The 26,082-nt window shown below is 40.8% G+C and overlaps 1 protein-coding gene across 1 annotated transcript in view; it reads left to right on the top strand.

Moving 5' to 3' along the window:
- The first annotated feature begins 5,902 nt into the window (after positions 1-5,902).
- The window catches only part of NECAB1 (N-terminal EF-hand calcium binding protein 1), a 53,176-nt gene continuing 32,996 nt past the window's right edge, over positions 5,903-26,082 (top strand). Inside the window, 3 exon segments of the mRNA XM_033519467.1 lie at positions 5,903-5,944; positions 9,238-9,262; positions 18,566-18,674. Coding sequence (XP_033375358.1) covers positions 5,903-5,944; positions 9,238-9,262; positions 18,566-18,674 — 176 coding nt within the window.

Here is a 26,082-nt window from a genome sequence, read left to right on the forward strand (position 1 = left end):
AAATAATAACTTCGTTATTCAGTTCTGTAGTAAATCAGAATTCCTGATTAGCATTCAAATTAAAAACTGACCTTTCCAAATTTGCTAGGTTTCATCTAGGCAAACTATTCTCTGGTTTGAACACTGAGGAGACTCACAGAAGCCTTTTTTAAAGAAGTATTTTTTAAATTTTTTTATTTTTTTTAATGAGATCTGAAACTTTAACAATTAACTCCGAAATTCTTTGTCTAGGACCCTACAGAATATGTCCAGGAATTTAACCTATTTGTCTTTGGGTTGGGCTAGCACTGGGGCATTGAACCAGAGCCCAGTCCCCAAGTCTGGCACCAGGATAATGGCAGCACTTGTGGGATATGTCTGTTCAAATCACTTTCTGTTATTCTCAATCTCAAATCCCATCTATAAGTAAAAATTCTCTGGGAATATTTTAGGTAGAATTTCTCCAAAGAAGCACAATGTTCAGAAGCAAGCCAAAACTTTGACATTTGTTACTAGATATTATTTCAGTTTCTCATTCAGAGTTGCATTGGGATGGAAATTTCTCCAAAGCTATGCTCTGTTTGGATTAAAGCTTTTGTTTCTGTCAAAAAGCAGTAGTGATTTTTTTATTTCAAGTAGACATCTATTAATTCTTATATTAAATATTTAACTATTAAATGTATTGCTTATTGTTAAAACCAACAACAGATAAAATCAAATCTCTCCCTCCTTTTTTTTTTACATTTATTTGCATTGTTCTCCTTAACTTATGACTGGGCATGATAACAGCTGGAGAGTAGACAGTGCTTGGCACTGAATTCTCTGCCAGTATAAAATTGCTAGAGACTTTATTTTTAAATAGATGGTGCTGTATTTGCTCTTTCTGGAAGAATTAAGTTCCCCCAAAAAACCCACTGAAAGCAAAACAGAGTCTCATCTACAGTTGTAGCAATATGATCAAAACATCAGCCAAAAGGGCTTTGAAGAGCCCTTTGCTTTCCTTGAGGTAAGAAGTACCAGGGGATGTTCCACTAGGCTGTGAGCACTGGGGAGAGGGTTCTGCCTGCATATCCTGAGCTGTCAGCCTGGCTGCAAGAGGTGAAATCACTGAATTGGTATGAGCCAGGGGGTCATTTCAGACAGCAGAATTTCAACAACTGACAGCGATTTTCAAATTGAAAAGAAAAGAAAAGAGCTGGGATCATCACATGATGTACTGTTTCATGGGAGATGTATATCTGAGGGTCAGCCTGGGAAAGGTAGGGAGAAAATTCTTCAGTTCAAAAAACCACTGGAATAATACAATTTTTATTTTTAAAAAAAATCTCAAATCCAGCTACAGAAATGAGTTTGAGATACCCTTCTCAGATCCATGATCTTTTTGTCTGATTCATGTAATTAAATCCCAGTTGAACAGGAAGGAAGGACAATGGCCTACACACAGAAAAATATTTGGGCACCTAAAGCAGAGCTCAGGTGCTGAAGCTTTGCCAAAGTCAAAACCATGACTCCATGTCACAGGTCTCAGACACTCTCCCAGATTGCTGTACTGTCTATTATATATGTATATTTGTGCTCATTTCTGGCCCAGGTGTGAGGCACAAAGCCTTTGGCATTTTTCTCAGGGGCAGTCACAGTAACAAAATATGTTATATACAGGCTGCCATTTGGCAGGAGGGCACAGATGCATGGAAGAAACTGGATTTATTTACACACTCTAACTAGCCTCAAGCCTTTGAATAAATTAACCAGACTCCTAAAAGTACTCTGTAGTCAATGGCTCCCTCTGAGCTCTCATAGACCAGGACATTTAAGACTGGAATTAACTCTTTGGGCAAGGCTCTTTCCCATCTTCAGCTGTGTGAGAAAGTGTTTTTCCAGGCTTGATAAACAACTAATGACTAAAGCTTTGCAATACCAATAACCTTATGATGTTGTCCCCTCTTAGGGGGAGCAGAGCAGGGGTGTATGGACTGCTCAGGCAGGACCATTGCTTATTCCTGAGCCTGGCAGGTACTGTGAACTGAACTTCTTTGGGTTTGGATTAAATATATGTCATGGCTTACAAAAGGTACTTCCAATTCACTGCCTCCTCCCAGACTCTCCAAACCACAGACCCGCTCCCCTTTGCCCTTCCCCTTCCCAATTCACTGGGATGGCATGGGAATCAGTGGCACAAAAAGCAAAGATCATGGGTTAAGGTAAGAAAAATTTACTGGAAAAAGAAATGAGATAATAACAGGAACAGTAAGAGCAGCAATACTAATGGCAGAGGTTATAAGAAAAGAAACAATTCACATGGGAAAAAAAAAACCCAAATAATAGAAAACACCATGTTTTCTCGCTTGGAAGGAATCCATTCTCTCAGTACAAGTGTCCCTTTCCCCTGCCCCCAGCAATAACATGTGGTTCAGAATAACCTCAGTGCCCTAGACATACCCCCTCCCAGCTACTGCAAAAAATTAACCCTGTCCTGGCCAGAACAAGGGCATTATGAAATCATTCTAGCTGCAGACTGACTATAGCAGTTTTATAGCAGTTTTCTTCTAATTTTTTTTTTTTTTTTGAGGGGTGGGGAAGGGGAATGTTGCAAATACAAAGAATAAAGGTACAAATTTTTCACTGTGCTTTCACATTGTTTTGCTTCTGACCCTTATGCTTGGATCCTCTCCTTAATTCTTTTTCTTAGCTCTTATGGGTAGATATCTGCCTTATCCATCCAGTCTCACAGCAGGCTTTTTCTCAACATGAGCCATACTCGCTGCTGGGTGCCCTCCCTCCTCCTCCTTGGCCAGGGGGTGCAAACCCAGCCTCAGTAAAGCACCCTGCTGCCTCCACACATGGCTGATTGTTTTGACTCATTAACCACTAACGTCTCAGTCTCTCACCACAAGCAATGTAAATAAATTTACATTATATTTGTTTTCCTGGTGGTTTAGGAAAGAGTTCCAAACCACGCAGACTGCATTCAGGCTCACCTGCTGATGTTTACCCCTGTTGTGTGCACTGGTTTGCCATTGAACTGCCCTGAGGCTCCAGTATGGCCTTTGTCCGGCTTTCCTTTCCACCCCCTAGTGGATATGGGGCCAGAAGGAAAGGAGGAGGGAAGGATAGCCGTGGGAGCAGAGTCAGGCCTTGTTCCAGGAGGGATCACAGTGAGGATAAAGAGAACTCCCAGAGCTGGGAACCTTGAGGTGATTTTCATCTGATGAACCATACCCAGCCACACGCTCCTGCATAGGTGGCTGACCTAATGGTTTTCCAGGCACACCAAAACTCCTGGGATTTCAAACATCTACCCTTGCTGCTACTGGCACAATATGTTATAGGGGAAGACTTACTTTTTCATCATCAGAGTCCAATTCCTAAGAACACCAAGCTCTAAAGATACTGGGTTCTCACTTGGGTCAGATTAGTCCCTGTGTGAGACACAAAGTGAAGGAAAAGAAAGGTGGCCTCTTGCTTCCTCTGTTTCTGCTCATATTACAAGACATGGCAACAAACATACTAAATCTGAATTTTCTGTGTTACTTTATGGCCAAGAAAAGTTAGGAGGGAGAAACTACAGCTGCAGCATTTGAGTACCCAAACCAGAGGCCGGTTTGGGGCTGGCCTACATAGCAACAGACCAGATGATCAAATCATGACAAAACAAGAAGTTTTGAAAACTGAAGGGGGACTCTGTATAATACTGACCCTTTGAATACATACCAGTCGGCTCCTGCAGTGAAAAAAAAAGACCATAAAGCAGATCCACTCCCTTAGCCAAGTGCAAATAGTACTGTTCCTCTGCTGGAAAGGTTCTGTTTTGACATAAACATTCCATAGTGTTTTTCCTGTCAGTTAGAAGCCACACACACAGTGTGTGGAATCATGGAGTGGTTTGGTAACTCGATCAGACACTTGGACAGCTTGCATTTCCTCAGTAAAAAGGAAGTTTTGCTGTTTATCTATCTCAGCATCGATGGCTCTTGTGATGTTGCACATCACAGTTCACTGCACAGTAAGTGGAAGGTGGCTCTTGCTGCCAGCTTTCATTTGTTTGCTTTTCCCAGATTACAGGGCAAAATCATTACACACTGGCTGACCATTTCACATGAGCAATGTGGTAAAGTAGCTGGTTTCTAAATAAAAGTTTAATTATTTGACACACAGGAAGAAAAAAAACAGGCTCTTTTAGATTTTATCCTCAGGCACACACAAAACAACTTTTATTTCTTGTAATAGATGGTGAGCAGCACAGGTCTGTGGCTGCATGTCACTGAGTGCTGACCTTTGCTAACCTCACCTGGGCAGGTCACAAACACAAACCTGTGTTCCCCTCTCCTCACATCTTCTTGCTCAGAGACAAAGGGAGATCATTGAATGAATATGGAACCTAGTAAAATTCAGAGCTGTCGTTCTGCTTGTGTAGTTAAAATTGAGATATTGCTTCAGGTAATTTTAAAGTGGTATAAAAACTATCATCAGGGAATTTCACATATACTCTATTCACAACTTTCTCATATAATAAAAGTCCTATGAGACATTTTTGATTCTTATGTTTTAATTTTTACCCTAAAAATATCAAGATGGCACAATATTTTTTCTTACAATTTTGAAGATTTCTCTAGACAAACAAAATATTCTTAGTGAATATTAAGTCTAATCAAAAAGGAAAGATACTGGTTCTTTATCAAAGGTCTTTTTATTCCAAGCTAGAAATTAGTGAAAAAAGTTAAATACGTAAATTATTAATGTTGTTGTTATAAAAGTTAAGAGAAACAAGCCCCTCTATAGCCTAAAGAAACTTGGTCTTATTTCCACTCACCCTCCTGTCTCTTGGAACAACCTTTGGAATCTTTTCTTCTTTCCTCTCCCTGGAAAAAAAATATATTCTCATACTTCCATCATAAAAATCAGATTAAATAAAAGCCTTTCAGTGTTATTAAAAAGTGAAAATAGCCTGAGATGATCTTTCCATCTCTTTTTCAAGCCATCTTTATGAATTGAGATAAAAATTGCTCACCCTGTGAAATACCTTGTCTTTCCAATTGATCAGTTCTCTCAGGTTTTCCTCTGAAATGTGGAAAGGGAGGTGAGAGAAGCAGAAAATTTCAAGTCTGAGGCTGAGACTTTTTATCCATTAAGGTGTTTTGAAACAAAAACTTCTGTCTAGTTATTTGTTATGAAGCATAGTATCACATTTAGTAATCAATAACTGTAGTATATAATATATAACACTGTTGTAATATAGGATATATAATTGCCATCTGCTCGTGGTGTGTGGTGCGAGCACAAAGTCAAAGCCCCTGTTAAACGACGTCCAAGCAATAATCCCTTGGCACGGGTCTGAAATAACCCGGAGGGAGCTGCCCCCAGTGCTGCTTTCCTTCTCCCTCACCCCAGGACCCTTTTCCTCTCCTGTCCTCACCCGCAGCCCGCTCCTGCCCCATCCCGCAGCTCCCCTCTCTTCCTTGCAGGAGCACCAGCACTACGCGTCCCCGCTCCCCCGGCTTGGCCAGCCCGCTGTGAGCGATCCATCATATTCAAGCGTCTCATTGCCCAGCCCGAGCGCGGTCGGTCCCCGCAGGGCAGTGGAAGCACAGAGCCGCCCCATCACCCCTCCGCATCTTCGCTCCGGCGTCCCGCCGCTTCCTTGAGAAAGATCTCCCAGAAGTGACCGTGCTGAAGGGGAAGGCAGCCGAAACGAGGTTGCAAAGGTGGCCTGACAGATCGCAAGACGCAAGTTTCTTTCATGGAGAGAAAGCGAGTGTGGCCAGAGCACGCTTTGAGGATGCTCCAGGGTGTGTGTCGCTCCGGCCCTCGCTGGGGCGGGTTCCAGGCGGGGCTGGCGGCTCGGCCCCCGCAGGGCAGGTCCGGGCAGGGAGCCGGGCCCGGCCCCGGGCAGGCTCTGCGGGGCTGCGGAGGCTGAGGCGAGCGGATGGCGGCGGAGCGGGGAGCGGGGCTGCGCATCTTCCGCGATGTGAGTACGCGACACCCCGGAGCGGAACCCATCCTTCTGCACAGGGAGGCTGAGAGTGGCTTGTCGTGTTCTGCCTTTTTCTCTTGTCCTTTCTTCTCTCCATACTTCCCTCTCTCCCCGCTTTTATTTTTTTTTTTTTTTCATTGAGCTGTTACCTCCTCCCTCGGTGAAAGGGGGTGAAGCCCAGAGAGACTGTGGATCTTCCCCCTTTCCCTTTCCCTTTCTCTTTCTCTTTCCTCTTCTCCTTCCCCTTATCTTTTCCTTTTCCCCTTTCCTCTTCCCCTTTTGCTTCTAATGACTGCATGTGTGAGGAGAGCAAGTCAGTGTTTAGGGGTGGCTGGGAGAGGTTCTGGGTGAAAACAGTCACCTTTCCAAATAAATTGCTTCAAACATTATTGTTTTTATTGGGACGGGGAGAGGAGGGGGCTTTTTGCTAGAGTTTCTCACCCTATAAAAGTGGTTTTTTTTTTCACTAACCATGCAGGTTCTTCCCATCCCTTTAGACCGTGATGAATTTGAGGTGTTGAAAGTCAGTGAGAATCCTGAACCCCTCAGTCCTTTGCGGATGAGCCCAGGGAGGTGCCCTGATGTGCACCTGGCCATGCAATCCTTGAGAGATGCTGTGCTAGACTGTCACCAGGGCTCAGCATCTTGCAAGGTGCACCTGTAAAGTTTTTTTGTCTAAATTTGCACCACGCAGAGCATTTCTGTTCCAAGGAAAATCCTCGTAAAAGGCAAGCTCCCACCCAAAGCTTTTCAAAGTAGCCCCTGACCTTGGTGAGACCTAAAAATCTTGAGACCTACTCTACTACTGACTCTGATCCAGTTCTGGTACTGGTGTTATTTCACAATATCAGCTGAAAGTGGCGTGTTCTGTATAAAAGAAATCTTTATCTAGATGTTTTCTCTAATATGCCCACTTCAACTTGCCCAACATTTCCCCAAATTTCCAGCAACCCTCATCTGCTCATCTCCTGATTTCCCTAGCCTCCACAGGAAATAATTGAAATTAGACTTTTTGTTGACTTCTATTATTTTAATTCAAGTGTATATTGAAAATGCAGATTTTTTAGATTTTTTTTTTAATTTTTTTTATGTCTCAGAGATACCACTTGTAAAAGAAATGGGAGAATTACAGTCATACATCACAAAAACAGAAGAAAAATCTAAATTGCTGGGAAAGAGTTAAGAAACATTAAATGGAGCCAACTCCCCAGTTTAAGTCAGGACACTGGGTTAGGAAACTGTACACGGTCAGATTGTCTGATAAACTGAAAACTTTTGATCTCACTAAAATAGAAAAGATAATTCAAAATAAAATTATTTGTTTAATTTTCAGCATTTTCTTAAACCAGCATCAGGTTAATATTTATAGGAAAGCAGATACCTTTCACAAACCCGTGAAGAGGAGGGAGGCTGTTGCAGTGATTCTTCTCTTATATCTGGAGCAAAACTTTAAATCCAAACCATGCCTGCTTCAAAGCAGGGACTGGACCCTGGGGGCCCTTCCTGCTGTGAGAGTACATTCATGTTAAAGATATTTTAGATATTTGAGAGTGTATAGGTGTATGATTACTCCTCAGTGAAGTACCCCTAACTATATAAACACATTTAAATTAGAGCAGGTAGCAAGAGGGTTGTTGTAAGGCTGCACAGAAAGAGAAGGCATTGAGGTCCTGATCCAAATGGGGAACAGGATTATAGAATCATAAAATGGCATGGAATGGTTGGAAAGGACCTTAAAAACCATCCAGTTCTAAATCCACTGCCACTGGCAGGGACACCTTCCACTAGACCAGGTTGCTCAGAGCTTCATCCAACCTGGCCTCGAGCGCTGCCATCCACAGCCTCCCTGGGCCACCTGTACCAGTGCCTCAGCACCCATACAGTAAAGATTTTTCTCCTAACATCTAATCTAAACCTATTCTTTTTCATTTTGAAGCCATTCCCCATTGTCCTGTCACTAAAATCTCTTACAAATAATCTCTCTCCAGAGAAAGAGACCTAATGAGAGTGATATATGATTGCTAAAGCCACCTCCTCCCTGCTCTTCTATCAAACCCATCTCAAGTGTCTAAAGAATTTTAATATTTCCTTAAGGTTGGGGGCAGGGGGGTTAATTAATTAAAACAAATTAATATAAACTTTAAATAATTATAAAAATAATAAATACATGAAATAATTTCTTTTACATCAATTTTTAAAATTACTTATGCAGGAACTTTTGCCACTTCACCCATGGTCATGAGACATTTCTATTTGATTGAAACTCCAGTGCTACATCCCTTCAAAAGTCCAATCCTTATATTGAAAACTGAAAACTGAATGTATGATTTATTTGGATAAATAGGGAGGGAAAATGTCATCTCACTAAGTCTATTTCATATTTTATGTGCTGTAAATCTGGGCCAATGCAAAGTTCAGCTTAGAAACCACCTGGGAAGTCCTGGATATGGGTCACAACTCTGTTGGTTCCCTGCCAACCCCACCCTACACAAAACAGTCACGAAGGTGCTCCAGCAGAGCTTGGCACTTGGATCCATCTTGTCTGGTTTCATTTGTAGGAGCAGAGCAGCCATGGCATGTGCTGGAGAAGCTGTTCAAATGCTACTAACATTTTAATAAACCAGAGAGTGTTTCCACTGCTGTCAGCTCTCACAAATATATGTGCCCATTTTGAAACACTTCACTGATATTCACAGCAGCAGCAGAAACCACATTTGGAAGATTTGCTTTCTTCCCTTGCCAGCCCTTGCTGCACCATTTCCTAGATGACTCTCCCTTGCAGTTCAGGCTGAAGTAGCCTGTGACACTGAGCCTGCTCCTTTGTGCCATGCAGCTCCTCTCCTGACTTATCCCTTTGCTTCCTGCACCCACACGAACCATGAGTCTTTCTCACCAGCTCAGATGCTCAGCACGTCCTCCCAGCCATCATTCTTGCTCTGCTTCTTTAAGCCACCCATCTCAAACCTGAATCCAGTATCATGGTAGCCATACAGTGTCAGGTTTTGTGCCTGAACATCATCCCTGTAATCCATAAACAAACTAGAAAATAAAGCTGGTTCCTGTTACAGTCTTGGTTTTTATTGCACAAAACAAGGGAGGAGTTAAAAAAGAGCAATACACCGAGGGAAGGATGGAGACACATTAAGAACTTTAAAGTTTTATGCAGTTTTGTGAAAACATGATGTAGAGCCCAAACTGTAAATGCGTACTAAGAAAAGCATTGTTTGTTATTAACCCATACAAAAGAAGAAATTGACTGTGTTCTTTCTGTCTCTCTTTTTGTTTAGATATTAAGAAGAGCAGACAAGAATGGTAAGATTGCTTGCATGTCTTGCTCCCTTCCTTTGGAAAAAATAATCCATCATTAATTCAGCATTTTAAGTCATGTTTTAAACATCCTAACAGAAAAACCAGACAACCCTCATGTCATTTTGTGTTTCCTGCAGATTCAGTGCCATGTATTATGTTGTGCTCTGATCTCATCTTTAAGGACAGATCTTTTGCTTTCACAATTTGACATTTGTGTTTGATTTGCACTTTGGGCGCATGCAGGTGTTTTCTAGTGACACTGACTCGAGAACGTTTGAAATACTTGTTAGTAGCTCCATCTCACTACTTTTTAAAAACACAGCAGATTACATCCAGAAATCAGACTTGGCTTTATATTTGTTCAGTGTGTCAGTAGGAAGAATAAACACTTGAATCCAACTCACATATTATAGCACAGAAGTCATAAGTTTTTTATTAACAAGAGAAGTATTGAACAGTGTCAAACCCACAGATCAGACAGGTTTAACTCTGACAAGTAATCCCCAGTCCAGTCAATCCTCAGAAAGCAGATACTGTGTGATTTCAATAAAGAGAAGGCAAATGAATACCATTGAGAAAATCAGTGATAATAACTTAAAAGGAAGAACTCTTGGACAGAAAGTGGCTACTGTACAATTTGGTGGTATAACTGGGCACGTTGAATAACAGTTTACTGTTGCTGAGAGAGAAATCTCACCTCCATATCAATCTCACCTGCTTGCTATTCCTCCCCCAGCTCATGTGCAGCAGCTGGCACTTCCCACAAGACTGTGGTAGGCTCCTTTAGAGAGCTCAGGAGCCACAGAATCCATCACTGTGAAGAGTTTTTTGGTGGTGCTCTCTTTGTTATCTCCCTCAGTCAGCTTGCCAGTGGTTTGCATGGGCAGTGATGGTGCAAGTTGAAGTCCAAGGTGAGGGCTGGCATGGGGAGGTTTGTGCACCTTCAGTGGTGTATCTCTAGTTTAGTTACCAGCTAACTACAGCAAAGCTCTGTTGCATCCCTCTCAGACCTCCTTGTGGTGTTTGGAATAACATGTGTGTATCTGCCCTGAAGACTGATGAGGGTCAGAGCACATGGCACTGAGCAGAACTCATCACCCCCCTGGAGTCGAAAAGAGACCCTAGAGCTTTGTGTCCCTGCCCAGGACTTTGTGCTCATGCTGTCCCAGCCCCACTGGACCTGCTGCACTGCAGTGGTTAGGAACACTTCAGTTCTCACCTGGGTTTCCTCACAACTCATTACCATACATTGCTATGAAAATCGTGGGAACAGCTCTCAGTATCAGGGACAAGTCTGCATGTTCCAGAACAGTACAAAACCATATCAGCCCCATAGACTTTGGTCACTGGTATTCCTACCTGTATATGGATTCTTTACAACATATTATTGACAGAGAAAAGTGGCTAAGTTCAGTCACTTCAGTTCTATTAATTTAAGTCCATGAACTGGAAATTATTTCAGCTTTTAGGCCTTAATTGTGTTTGCTCAACCATCAATTGCCCATGGGACTTCCACTTTGCTAATCTAGCAATGCACAGGCTTGTGCCACATTGATAGGGAGATTTGTTTTAAGGCTGTAAAGTTAAGTACATTTTCAGAAAGGTTATTGGATATGTGACCACTTACTGAAAATGTTTACACTGTTGTCACCATAAATTATTAGCTTTGGTTAATGACAGGTCTACTTACACTTTCAGTGTCATCTTTCTGTGCTATGGGAAACCAACTATTGCCTTTCAGTAACAAATACTACATTACTGTCCATGACACAGCCCTGTTAAATTCTCCCATATACTTTTAATAGAACCTTCTCTGCTGTATTAATTCCATTTGTGAGATTAAAATACCTTCAGAGAAAACATTGACAAAACTTTACTAGATTCTTGCTAGACAACAAGAAAAAAACCATAAAAAAAGTGGATTGAGGTGATAAATAGGAATATTGTATAAGCATTTTTACAATGAATTCATGGATTCTAGGACTTCAGGTAACCCATTGCAAGGAAAGACAAATCTTCTTGCAAAGGCAGTATAAAATGAGAGATCTAAAGAGCCAAGAAATTCCACTGAACTGCTGGTATTCAAAAATGTTACAATAATTTATGGTATCTATGTTAAGAAGGTCCTTTAGCATGTGAATGAAGTAATACAAATGACTTCTTTCTTTGCCAGCCCAGGTACATATATCATTCTGTTACTGTCCTGTTTCTGGAAATATCAGCTATGCAGAGATTCCTTGAGAGGACCAGTTTCATAAACTCTGTCTATAATTCTTACTTCAAGGCTGTGCAGCTCTGCTTTTTGTGGAGCAAATCCATACATCTCCCATAAATGAAGAGGTCATGTGATTTTTTTAATGGGAGAACAAGGCATAGGGAAGGATTTTTAAGAACTATATAGTTCATAATATTGAGAAAAATAACGGAAAATCCTGAAGGGAAAAAAAAATCAGTTTTGCAAAGGTGAGATGCTGCATATTGACCTTTCTGGAAAGAAGTTTCAGGTCTCTAAGTCAAAATGAAATTTGGGTCAGGCTTACTTTATAGAAAAACATGTGCTCAAAGGAAAGCATGTAGGTTTCACACAGAACTAATCTGAAAAACAATCCAGCTAAAAGGAATTAATTTGTTTGATTTCTTTTGCTGCTTAAAACAAAACCAAATTCATTAAATTCCTCTCAAAAAGTAAAATTTTGTCCCAAGCCTGCAACGGAGGGAGCAAAGAAAAATGATAAACTGGAACTGATAAATGCAGTCTTTCCTAACCAAAACCAAATTTTTACTTTCCCTATCTCACAGGCAACAGTGGTTGCCTCACATACGTGTGAATGCAGCACCTGTGTGTGCTTGTTTGCATGAGGTAACTTTTATCTCCTGATAAAATGGGGCACCCATTAGCCTTGCAGTGACCTGCAGTCGAGTGAAATTATATCAGTTGGTGGTGGATGTCACCCAGGGGCCTCTCCTGACCATGCAGCTCTGACATGTGCCCAATTAGAATTGCCTCCTACCAGAATTCCCTCCTCTTAGCACGGGAATGGAATTTCAAATACAGACTACACTGCAGAAATCAAACCACAAACAGCCTGACTTCAAAATAGATGGGAAAAAAAAGAAAAAAAAAGGTAATAATCTACTGAGAATGCAACCCTTGATCTTGTAGCAGTCTTCCTTCAGCATGGGGAAGGTGCCTCAACACTGATGGTTCAACACAGAGCAAAGCCAAGGAGCACCACAAAATAACTAGAGAAAAGTGCCCTGCCTTTGCTGGCATTGTGGTAGGGTCATTTCTCTTCCTGTCCCCCTGGGAAAGAGGACTTCTGCCTTTGTCTTTTACCAGAGTCTGCCTGTAATCTCCAGCTCTGGATCTCCTCTCCTGCTCTGGAAACATGGCATGCTCTGGCATTTGAGACTCCCCTTGGTACTTTTCAGTGTCCACCCAGTCAAACCTGGAGGGAATGACTCCCAGCCCTGTCCCCCAGGAGGAGGACCTCCCAGCTGTCTCTGTCTTCCACAAAATTTGAAGTGGTATTGGATTATGGCCTTGTTCCAAATTTAACAGCTCCTGCCCCCAGGCTCTTGGATACCTCTAAGCCCTAAGGAGGGCAACTCTAATATGACAGGTTTGGAAAAGATGGTTTGTATATAGATGCTGTCATTGATTTGCTAATACAAGTCAGCTGCTATGAAAAAGCACCAAGTAAAACCTATACCTCAAACATTGTTAAAGCTCCTAAGAGGAAGATTGGCTAAGTTACCAATGAAAACATCATTGGTAGTATCTGCTACAGAAGCAGATATTTTTGTAAAAACCCAAAAAGCCTGAACCATAAGGAATACTGTAAACAGTATGCTTCAGGCAGTCAGGAATGACTGCAAACAAATGAGGAAAAAAATTTAAAACTGACTAAACAAAAGACTAAAACTCCATAGATTGACAAACCTGAATACCAAACAACCAGCAGAATTGCTACAGAATCTTATTAATGTCAGAATCACTGCATTTATGTCTGGTTTATTTTTTTTTCCTCTGATATTTCAAACAAGCACTCACTGAAAGATTTTTTCCCTCCTAAAAACATATATCTTTTTTTACTGTATTTGAACTAGGATCTGTAAAATGAAAAATAGTCAGATGAGACTAATCTTTGCATTCTGACATACACCTTCATTCAGTACCCCTGATGTCCATGATACAGAGCAGGGACACCAGTCTTTTAAATGTAGAATTCTGAAACTATATAAAATATTATGATAATACATGCAGTATGTTGATTAAAATAATCTGGGGATTTCAGCCCAGCTCTAAAACCAGGCAAACAAACTGTGTAAAACCATGCCAAACAAAAACTGTGGGTCATAAATAAAGGATTCTTTAAAATAAGTGTTAGTGCAGCACTAGTACCCTGTCCCTTTCACTGGTGTCAGTGACCAAAGTGATTTATTCTCACGTCACAGGCTTTTGAGTGACCCAACAAGATTTACAGAAGATAACCAAAACTCCTCTGAACTGCACCTGGATGATCATCAGGAGGAAATCTTGCAATGCCTACTCCAGAGTCAGTTTTGCAGAGATCAGAATGGGTGTTTTCCTATTCATTATTTATTGACAGTGTCATTGCAGAATAAACACTGACTTTTCAGGTGAGATCTACCATCCATATGGGCTCATGTGTCTGTAGGTGAGCTCTGGCAAGTTGAAAGCTTCCTCACTGCAGCAGTCCTCAGGCTGTGACTTCTCAGTGGCTCTAGCTTGTTTACCAGAGTTCTAGTTTATATTGTGCCAGAGGATTAAGGGAATATGCCTCTGAGAGGCAGAGAAAGCACTTCGGGAAAGGGACCTCTTGAGTCTTCCCTAAAGTGAACTGTCAGAGTTGGCTTGCAGGCTCTCAAAATTGCCACTTAGTGACTTAAACTTGTTTCCAAGAAAAAATTTTGAGTTATACCAAAGCAAAGAATGCCAAGTCCTTGATTTCAGCATTTTTTATCTAGGCCAGTATCTCATAACCTGGGGCTATAACATCCTGACATCTCATGAGGGCTTCAGCTAGCCCAGAGACTGCCCCAGAAGCTCTGCTCAGTGTGCACCTGCATCAGTGCACAGGCTCTCCCTTCCACATGGACTGCCAGAGAGGTCACAGCACGACAGGGTGACACATCCCTTGTGTGACCTGCCTGGAGAAAAACAGCAGTGTTCAGGAATCCCTTGGGGAAGCCCTATGCACCATGATACCCAGAAGAGCCAGGTCTGAGTGGCCCAAAGTGGCGGTGTTTGAGTTACAGACTTACTGAAAGACTTTGCAGAGCACATTTTCTAAACACAAGACAGAGGACAAAAAATATCTGCTGTAGCATGCCTGATTTAAGCTCCCAAGTTATTCAGTGAATGGATTAGCAAGGCAAAACCCTTGCAGGACATTCCAGGAACTCTCACCACACTGCTGTTTGCTTCCCCACCATCTGGATCCACTGCAGACATCACCCTGCATCCTGTGTCAGAGCCCAGGCTCAGCCTGGGGTGGGATTCCCCATTCCACCCCCCTGGGTCATTCAAGTGTTTCAGGGCTGGACTCTGCTCCAGATCCCCAAACATATTTCTATAGGGATAACCTAAACCTTCTCCCCGTTAGCCTTGGAATCACTTGTGATAAACTTTTTCAGCATAAAAAATGCTCAATAATGGCTCAAAATCCTTGTTTCTGATAATATCAACGTGCAATACAGATTGGAGTCAATAAAAGCTTAGTGCATTTGCCTAGATTTTTAAATATTTACTTATGTCTGTGCTTTTTCTGATGCAACCCCTTATGACTGAGACCTAGTGGATATTATTAGCATGCTTGCTTTGGCAAGCTGAAATTTGTTATTTTGGCAGATCTTTCTTGATCTGATTCCAACTGTGTGCCCTGTGCAAATAAATCATGTGGGTTTCATCTTTTTGCATCTAGCTCAATCTATGTCTGTTGTGATGTGTCCCACCCACACTACCTTGTTTCTCTGTGTATGGGGCAATATCTTATAGCACTCAAGTAATTTGATCCAAACATTTTACAGCAAGTGGGGACTGTCAGCTCCTTCCAAAGGACAAATCCCACAGCAGATCCCCAGGAGAAGGTGAGCTGGGAGGAAGACCACGTTTGTACTGACTTCCCTTTAGGTTCTATAAAGGCAGATGAATTCAAAAATCCATAAAGGGCTGTCACAATACCCACAAGAGATTTAGAAACTGAATTCCCTTTAAGAATTGTAAGAGGGGGCTGTGTTTTGGCCCTTGGCTTTCCCACAGCAGAAGTGACTGCTTCAGTTTGAGCACTGTCATTTCCTAGTCCCTGTTGTACCTTCCTGGTGAATAAAGACTTTCTGCCACAGGGAATTCTATTTTTTGGTTTCACTTGTTATCTCTTCTTCCTCTGCTAATTGTTGGCCTACAAGGGCAGAGATCTGTGCCCACAGAGCCCCAGACCCTGAGCAACCTCACTGCCCTGATGGTGGGCGTGTTAGACACTGTCTGGTTGGGCCAAGACAGTGCTGAGGGCTCAACTTTCCAAATCACATCCTTCTAAGGTGAACCCCAGGATGAGCTTTAGCCAAGTGTAGTTTTCCCCTCTGATTTCCAAAAACTCTTACAGGTGTCTTTTCCAAGTGCCATAAGCCCTAGGGATGCCGTTCAGCCATGGGAGTTCCACCTGATGTGGTCCCTGCTATGAAAAGACTGGTTTTTAAACTGCTAAGAAAGGCTCACAATCCTAACAGGATGCCCAAAACGGGACAGTGGAAGTGTTTTATCTGTCCTCTAGCATTTGCTGGCATCATCTGTGAGACATCCTTCTTCTCTACATCACTGTAACTTCCTTCAGTGGCTGTAGTCTCACCATTTGCCATTGTCTTTGTGCACAAAAGCTCCAAATATGTCCATGCCCTTGTCCATTGTTCACTTGATGCTTTTTGACTCGCTGAAACCACTTTTCAGCTCAGAGAGTGTATGCAACTTTCCTCTGCCAGAAATGCTGTTCTCTGCTGAAGTCATCAGCTATCCAAAGCACATCCTGGAGATTATACTAGTGTTTCTGTAGCAGACTGGCTGGGGGATATCCCTTGGGCATATTTTACACAGAAAAACATCTGTTCAATATACAGGGGAATTTTACTGGAATAAATGTGAGAATGCAATTGTAACCTGAAGGAAGGCTCCTGTAAACCACTGTGTGAATCTATTTCTAAATTTGCAAGTGCAACGTGGGGAGATTAATTTTATTGTTTATATTTTCATTTTTTTTATTTGTCTGCCAGCTGGGAGATGAAGGAGAACAGGCAACTGTGCCTGTTTATGAAGAAGCCCTTCTTTTGAAAGATGCCAGAGAAGACAGACAAAAGCAAGAAAGTCTGGCAAAACAACTTCTTAGACAACATTGCCAAGGCAAATACAGCTGAAGGTTGATTTCCCTGATGGATGCATAGCTTCAGAGAAGTTTGCCTTTCATTACTCATCCTTCCCCTGTCACTTTGCCAGTGGCAAGGATTGAAGGATCTCTAGTAGGGGTTTCTGCTCAGCTCCTCTGTAGCACTTGAACCAGATAGTGTTTATCTGGGCACTCCAAGGGCAGTGAGGTGTGCCCAGGGCAGTGGTGCTGAGGACACATGACACAACCTTTAAAATAAAAGCTATTCTTGACACTTGGGGGAATTTTTTTTTTTTTTAAAAATTTAAAATAAAATAAAAACAAAACAAAAAACCCAAACAAAACAAAATTAAACAAAACCACAAATCACCTGTCTAGCGAAATGCATTTTCAGTTTAACAGCACAGGGAGCACTTGTTCAGCGTTGGGTCTGAGCTTCATCTGGGCACTGAGGAAGCAAAAGGATGGCCACCAGTAGTGGAGCCCTCCCCAGCTGCCCTGGCAAAACAGTTGCTCTCGTACAAAATCAGAGAAATGTTCTGGATAATTAGAGCCTTTTTTTAGTAAAAGTAACTGTATGAAGTCTGTAAGTATCAAAGAGGTTCAAAAGCCCTTGTGTTTTGCCAGAAACAATCTCAGTGATTTGTCTCAATATCAATGACATTCAGAATGTTATTAAGAATAAACAGAAATGAAGCAAAATGTTCATTTTGATCATTGAGCAATGTCTGCTCTTGGATGACAAAAATTTAAAGAAAATAGCTAAAGTACCCAATTTGCTGGTGGATCAGTGATTTTCTGGATTGAGATAAAGCCAATGATCCTGAAGGACTGTACACTTGTTTAATATTTTGTGTCACACCCCAGGCTGTTCTATGGGTAAACTCTTATGTTTATCTCAGGAAAGTTGCCAAAAGGCACTAGTTTCTTGAGTATGTGTATAACTTGCATGCAAATCAGCCTTGCCAGCTAAGGATAAAGCTGCAGAGGTGGTTTGATTAAGCAAGTGATTGTATCTGTAAGAGCCAAAGGGAGCATAGCTGTGAGAACACTCAGTGCAACACACTCAATATTTGATATTCCTTCTCTGTAACCAGAGCCAAGTGGCAAAAGTATTTAGATTCTCATCTAGGTAATCATTGCAGTTTTGTGTCATCTCGGTTTCTGGCTCTTGAAGATCTTGACATTTTATTTTGATTGCTATGATGATCATCTCCAGCTACAGTCTGTCTTTTCATATCAAACATTTCAAAATGGTTATGTTAAAGCAGATGATTAATTTGTACAATTTTGAAACCTCTTCAAGATATCTGAAGCCATATGTCCCAGTTAAAAAAATTATTAAATAGCAAGTAAAAGAAGAAGGACACTTCTCAGCTCTGCTCTTCAAATCTGTCTGCAGTAGTACTGCATGCAGTTACAATATTTAGATACTGCTTTTATAATAGATTCTTCATCACTATAAAATTAACTCACAATACATTGTAGATTAGTCTGATACTTAGGATATCTTAGTCTTATCCTCTACAATTTTTTAGTGCCCTCTGAGGGATTCAGTGTGTTACTGAAGGAAGGGAAAGAAACATGTGAACTTAAATTTCGTGCTACCTAAAATAGAGTTATGAAGTGTTAGGCTATAAAAATATTCTTTATGCATCATGCAAAGGCTCAATCAATTTAGATAAATTATTACTTAACTAGAGTTTAATCTTTAAAATTTCTTATAATAACATAAAAAAGTGAATCTTTATTTGGCTTTTGTTTGCTGATTATTCCTCTTGTATTTGAAATGTAAAATTTCTACATTTAAGATGAAGACCCGGAGTTTTTTAATACTTTCCTCTTCTACTGCATTAAGTAAACAAGGAAAAAAGTGAATGAAATTTCCATTTCTTCACTGTTTCAGATGATGGGAAACTGTCTTTGGATGAATTCAAAGCTTACTTTGCTGACGGAGTTCTGAGTAGAGAAGAACTGCATGAACTTTTTTGCAGCATTGATGCACACAATACTGAGTAAGTGCCCTCTTCTTACAAATCCAGTGCCATTTTCTGTGCCTGTGAATTAAAAACAGACCTCAGGCTGATTTTAGGAAACAAGTTTATGTAGAAAGCTCCTCAATGTGTATGTCATATGGCTATAAACCATACAAGTGAAGTGTTTTGAAAACTTGTTGAAATATTTGCATGTTCTGATAAATTCAATATAAATCCATATTCCACCCTGTGAGAACACAGGGTGGAATATGGATGCTGTATTCCCCCAACATGGAAAGAAAAGGAACTGTGGCCTCCTCCAGGCTTAAAAAAGAATTCCTCAATTCTCAATTACACTGAGTCATACTGAGTTGAATACTTGGAGCAGATGTAGAGAAGGAAATAAAATAAATTAACCAATTAAATATAGTAAAGAGTTGAAAAAAGCCATCCTGTCTGGTGACATGGTACTTGTGCTAGTGTGGTCCCTTGGAACATCCCCATTATGGTTGGGTTTAACAAGGCCACAGGGAAGTAAGCTGACAGGAACTTCATGAAGCTTAGCAAGGAGAAATGCAAAGTCTGCTCCTGGGGAGGAACAGCTCCCAGCTTTTGTGGGAAATGGAATCAAATGAAATGTAGTTTTGCAGTAGAATTCACAAGAGTTTATAGTTTGTGCCAAAAGTAAGCAGAAGAAATGGTACTAAATCTGTTGGACTTGTGGGGAATAAAAAATACTACAAGCTTTATCATCCTTTAGCAGGATAGGGTGATGGAGACAGGGAGGGGGAGTCACCACATCTATTTTTCTTTTTTTTTTATCTTTAAAGGTTTTTAATTTGCAAAATATTTTTATTTTTATTTTAATTATTTGTACACCATATATTCTCTTTAACAGAGAACATATAAATCTGAAAAATACGTAGAAGAGTGAGGATAACATGTTTTTCCTCCTGGTAGATGGGCACACGTCAAGAATTGATGCAATTGTTGAATGCTGCTGCTATTAACTGAAAATAGGTAATTAAACTGTCATAGCAGCCATCTGAGAGAGAGATCATTCTCACTGTCCATAAAAAGCCTGGCAAAAATCTAGGCACAAAAGTTGCAGAATACATACTGTGAAGGGCTCAGTTTTCATGTATTTCAGGGAATGAAGCAGGTAGAAGATTAATACAAGCTACTAAATTACCTTTTTGAACCAGAAGAAAGGGTGCTCTGAACTGATGGATTAACATTTGTTACAAGAGGAGAACCTAGATATGGGTAAGAAAATGTACTTGAAACTTGGATTTAAAACAGCAACAAGAAGCTTTTTGAGTGTTTTTTTTCATGGAGTCTTTAACTGATAAAAGGCTTTAGGGTGACTTTGCAGCTGAAAAGTATTCTACCAGCCCTGATATTTAACAGAGGCAAATAAATTGTAAAGGCTTCCCCTTACCCCTTTGTAAGCTTTTGAGAAACCTGTCAGCAAGATGTCACAGGCCAGACATCAGATGGATGTAGCAAAGAGAGACAGCTTGGACAGTAGAATATCATTTCCTTGCTAGCATAGTTTTCAAAAAAACATCACATGGAGCAGATATAATGAGGCAAAAACTTTACTCACTGGCATTTCCTGAAATGGGCAGGTTATGTAAAATGTCTCAAATTAACAAGCTAGCTAAGAAAAGAAGCAAAATGTTCATTGAACCTTGGGAAGTGTTTTAATGCAAGCATAAGGAGAATCATGTACATACCAAGCAATCCCCAAATCATCTGTTTTTAGATGCTTTCACTTCCAAATTATCCAAGGGAATGAAATGTAAATTTTGCAGCTCTGAAGTATTTTATAGCTGGTTTTCAGTAGGGGAGGGCAAAAAATTCTGCTCAATTTTGTAGCTAGTAGATTTGCACAGATTCTTTTGTCTCTCTTATCCAGTTAAAATGCAGACACTGTCAAACTCTGGGAAAATCTTTTATCTTCTCTCTGCTTCACTTCACTATATACAAATAGCAGACTGTAGCTCCCTATCCAAGAAATATTTCCTAAGTGTTGAGATTATGCAGTGATTTACAATGGCCAGGACAGATGTCTAGGGAAGCATGTCATGATCCCTTAGTTCATTTCTTGGAGTATCTCAGGATTTCGTAACCAGCTTGTCACAAGAGCAGACTTTGGGTTGTTTTCACCTGTGTTAAACCCTTTAGCTCTGCTAGCATTCAAAACCTCATTGTGTGCACAAGTCTTTGCACTTTAAAGCCTGAAGATGTGAAAGGAGATGTGGCCTTGGGGTGATAGCCATGGACCACAAACTCAGGCAATTTGAATTCCCTTCTCGTCTATGCTGCAGCAATTTTTCAATAAAATATTCAAAGCATGAAAGACTTATACTCGCTTAACACTTCTAAGGGAACTAAACTAAGCAGGTATTAAACCCCACTAATGGCCCTAATGTCAGTCTTGTTGAAGTGAGATTTAGATTATTAACTTTTAAAATGACCAATCCAAGCTAATGCAACAGGCATGTCAAAAGCAGATAGGCTGTGGAAGGCTGCTGAAATGAGTAACTACCATTTCCAATGTGAGGAACAGTTAAACAGAGGGTTTAACTTCCCAGTAAATCAGGTTGTGTCTGCCTGACTGACTAGGATCTCTGCACCTTGGTATTTGAAGCAGTCAGATGTTCTCTTCTCAAAAGGAACAAAAGAGTCAATTAGTGCATAATCAGCAGTAAAAAGAGATGAGTAAGAGCTAGTTACTGCCACATAAAGTTTCCAAGACACAGGTTGAATAGGAGTTTATTATGACTGGGTTGTTTCTAGACCCTAAAGTACAGGTTATTAATTCAGGACAGATCATTGCTTTTACTGAAAATTTGCATTAGCTAAGGGTATTTCCTCAGTACATAACTTGGATATATATTTTGCAGTTTATGAATGTACTTACATGTGTACTATTTTTTCTTTCTATTTAAAAAAAAAAACAACAAACCCTACCTTACCTTTTTATAACATTTGAAATATTAAATAAATACCACTATAGACACAGTGTCCGAATTGATTGCCTAAATTTTTTAACTTCCCTTCCTTTTCCCTTTGGATACAGCCAGAAACAAATGCATTAGACAACCAAATGAGATAGAGTATCCATGCAAAGTGAAGTAGTGAAGTAGTGTATCCATGCAAAAAGGAATTTATTTTTCCATATTTTAGTAGTGCTATGATATTTTACCTTTCTTGAAGGTAAGCTTTGATTAGGCCATACAATGAGCATTCCTGACATGTAATTAGTACAAAGTGACTGCTTCAGGGGAGTAGCAGTCAACCATTAAGTTAACCTGTTAGTGCAGTTTCCAGTATTATGGCTGCAGAGTGAAGCTGAAAGCCAATTAGGCATCAGTGCCACTGAGAGTCACTTCTATTTGTGCTTTCCAGGATCTCATGAAACCTTTGGGCAATCACATGCCATTAAATAGTATAAAGAAGCAGTTACAGAGGGTCCACACTCAGATGCCCTCCCTCTGCCAGCGGAAGGAAAGGCTTTGCATTGATACAGAAGAGATCAGGTCTAGGCTCTTACAGCCACATCTCCGGGTTCTTGTTTCCTAGCATGCATTTTCTTCTACTGCAAAGTAGTGTTTTGTATTTAAAGACCCTTAAAAATCTCCCAACCAAACAAATATAGGCAAGAAATCAAGAGCAGTGACTTAAGCTTCAACCTGGAGTTTGTACAGTGATTCTTCTCCCCTTTTTCATTATAGTTTAAGCATTTTGCAGGTAGCCCCAGTATAAACACACTTGTAGCATGTGGGCAACATCTTAGTCTCTTTCTAAGTTATTAGGAGGCAAAGGTAGATCCCCACAGTTTCTTCTTACACAGCCAGGCCTCCAGGGTAAGAGTTAGACCAACATGAGTGCATGTCTGTGAGCAGGGAAGGGGAAGAGCTTATCTTTGTGTCCTGATCTGACATATATTTGACATGACATCCATGTTATACATCTGTAATGTCAGTTTGGACCTGGTCAGTGTTTGCCCTAACACTTAAAAAAAATCTCAATGCACTCTATTGGAAATCTGAGTTAACCTTTTTGTGAGGGTGAAGGAAACCCAGTGTGGTTCTTCACATCTCTCTCCTCCCCCAGTCTGAGCTCCAAGCTCAGAGGAAGGACAAAAATAGTAAAAATTCCAGTGCTCAGTGAGGCTCTGCAGGGCTGATGGGCACAATGGGAAGGGTGTTGGAATACATGCAAGTGCTGCAAAGACACCAGAACACTTTCTTTGTGCTGACGAGGAGGGTCATGGTCTGCAGGTTTGGAGCTGAAGTAATTTCAGAGCTGAAGACCCACATACTCTGCTGTCTCAGAGCATTCTGGTTATTAACTGAATGCAAAACATCCTTCATGTAAAACAGTGTTGAAGCAGTTGAGGTAGCTCTGCAGAAATACAGCTGTTTTGTTTGCATGTGCTGTTTGCATGAATAATTGCTCTGAAAGTAGAGAAAGGTACTAGGAGCACAGGTCTTTTTATACATTGAGAGAAATACACAGGAAAAAGTTGGAAATTAGTGGTTTAAGGGGTGCAGACTGTTAGAACTAATTTCTTTGGTAAATTATCTCCTACTTTATTTTAATGTCAGTTCTGATGAGTTTGTTTCAGCAGAGCAAGCAATCCTTCACATGGTTAATGGTTTAGTGAATAAGCCTTCACAACAGTCAATGCAAATGTAACCTCCCTTTTATGCTCTACCCTTCCCTCCCCACACTCCTGACTTACATGGAAATTGTTTTAGCATAATGGCATCCTCTGGGAAAAGGTGTCAGAAGATAATGAGAATATTTGGCTAAGTTACAAACTAGGAGATATACAGAAGGTCTCAAGGGGAATTAGTCTGCAGCACAGCAGACTATCTGCTGGAGAGATAGTGCAATAAATGCTTCATTGATTACTGACTCACAGGAGCCTGTGGGGAATAATCAGACTTATTTTTCTCTCTTTACTCATTGGTAAAATGAAGTCCTTAGTCAGGACCCTAGTTACAAGGTAGGAGGGATGCTAGAACTATTGAGGGCCTGGGGCACAGGTAATCTCCCAAAGCTAGGGAGGACCCATTAAATCTTTGTGTGTGACATAAGTTAAACTGCCCACAAGCCAGAGATGAGTTTGGTGAGGAACTGAGAGCCTTGGGCCCCTGCAGCACTGAGATTATGCTGGGCATTTGGTGAGTGTGTCATCACAGCAGATGTAGGGATGGGACATGGCAGAGTGGAGACATATCTACACTTGCATGCCTGTGTGTCAGCAGGATGGGTGAGGCTCCCTCATGAGCAGGGAAGTCACTGGCACCTGAGATGTGATACTGTTCACTTGGGCTTCAGCTCAGTTGTCCAGGCATTAGGCATTTAAGATGCTCACACTTGAAAATCAGCGCAAGGTGGAAAGAATAACATTATTCTATTATTATGAGAGAATTAGTTGGGACATGGGTGGTGGGAGAAATGCTGGAGCACTTGAAGCAACACTAGATGCCTGTGCTGTATCAAATTGCCTGAGTCTCCTCCTAGCTGGTCTATTAAACCCTCTCAACCCCACTGAATACACTGGGGCTCCTTTGCCTGGCAGGAGAGGTTGGACAGCCAGTGCACATATGGACATCTATGTTTAGGACTCATCCCCAAAGTGAATAAACATTCCTCCCACCTGCCCAGGTCTTCATTAACAGAGCCCTAATTCCTCCCCTGGGTCAAAAGAGAAATGCTGAGATGATCTGCCCTAGTAGCAAACTCCAGAAAGTGACAATTGGATGCTGAGAGTAAGAGGCTGGTTAGCAATCCTTGCAGCTGTGGGAATCCATCAGCCTGGAGCCCAGTACTGTTCTGGGCTGAAACTAAAATGGAAGGCATGTTTATATGGGCCAGAATGCTTCCTTCAAGGTTCTGGTTGTAAACAATAATGTTAGTAATAATGTTAAATAATAATGTTAAATAATGACAAGTCCTCAGTAGTTTAAGGGTACTCTAAGTGTACTAATTATCTCTGCCTTGGATGGTTTCCTTTTGTTTTATCTGGAAGGCATATTTCAGTCTCATGCTATTGCTGATCTTTCACAGATCAATACAAGTACACAGAATAAGATTATCTTCTAAGCAAAACAGGAAAGTAAAAAAAAATATTAAGAACAATATGACATACAAACAGGATCCTTAATTAAGTGAACTGCAGGTGAGTAATTATTTTTAAATGGAATTTTAAAATTCAAACTTGAAAGAGGAAAATAATATATTGCGATTTGACAATTTTTTTTAAAAACTGATTCTTTTAGATTAAATTTGAATTTCAGGCACACGGTGCAGTGCTGGCATCGAAAAGATGTGTTTGCTAATATCCAAGACATGTAATTGCACCTATTGGTTTTAACACAGATTTCTCAAGACCATAGCTATAGAAATCAGTTTGGAAATGAAGCACAAAGACAAAAGCAAGATACTGTTCAGAGTGAGGCAATTATCTGTTTTAGTATTTCACAACTGATAAAAACAAGTTCACCAAGAATGAATTACAAAATTCTGATGCTAACAGATCCTCTGCTCAGACAGACAAGCTGCAAATAAAATTCTGTTTTGCTTGGAAATTTTCCATATGAGTGGTTATTTTTAATGGGAAAATCAGCTTTCTGCAGAAACAAATGGCAATCCCTCGGAGCAAAAATATCAAACAGTAATGACTATTTTCAGTTGCCTGTAACTAAATGGAACTGAACTTAAAGTGCTTCATTTCAGTTCTGCAGTAGATAACATTGGCTTCCCTGCAGTAAGCTCATTGCCTAATGGAAGGTGTAGTTTGGAGACCTGGTCCCTTTGTCTTGGTTTGAAAAGACAGGGGTCTGCTAAGGAAGGCAGGAGCCTCCCTTGAAATGGAAAATGTAAACCCCCTCCCTCTGAATTATTAAAATTTTGAAATTTAGAGGCTCTCAGGTAAAAATATGGGAGTAGGAATAACAGTTTCTTATTAGTATGTAGAAATAAAAAAAAAAAAACAACCCTACAACTTAATAGGAAAATTAAAATAAAATGCAGTAGTACAAAAACCACTGACAGAGTCAGAATAACAACCTGACACCCTGTTGGTCAGGGTGTTGGCAGCAGTCTGATTAAATGGTGGCTGCAGTCCTGGAGTGACAGATGTGGTTCTGTTGAAGCAGTGATCCTGTAGAAGGGTGCAGTTTTCCTCTGAAGGTTCAGTGGTGGTGTAGAGGGGTCCTGTCTCTCCTCTGGGAATCCAGTGGAGAAGGGCTGCTGTGGTGTTCTAAGTCTCAGATTATATCCGGGTAGGAATGCTTGGTTCCTCCCCCTGGGTGGAGCATCTCCCAATGGGATGATGTCATTTTATCAGTCATGCAGTGAGATGCAGTGGCCCATTAACAGAAGATTTCCCCCTGGATGGAGGATGGGTCGTGGAAGAGATAAA

Source organism: Parus major, chromosome 2, assembly GCF_001522545.3.
Source record: "Parus major isolate Abel chromosome 2, Parus_major1.1, whole genome shotgun sequence".
Classification (NCBI taxonomy): Eukaryota; Metazoa; Chordata; class Aves; order Passeriformes; family Paridae; genus Parus; species Parus major.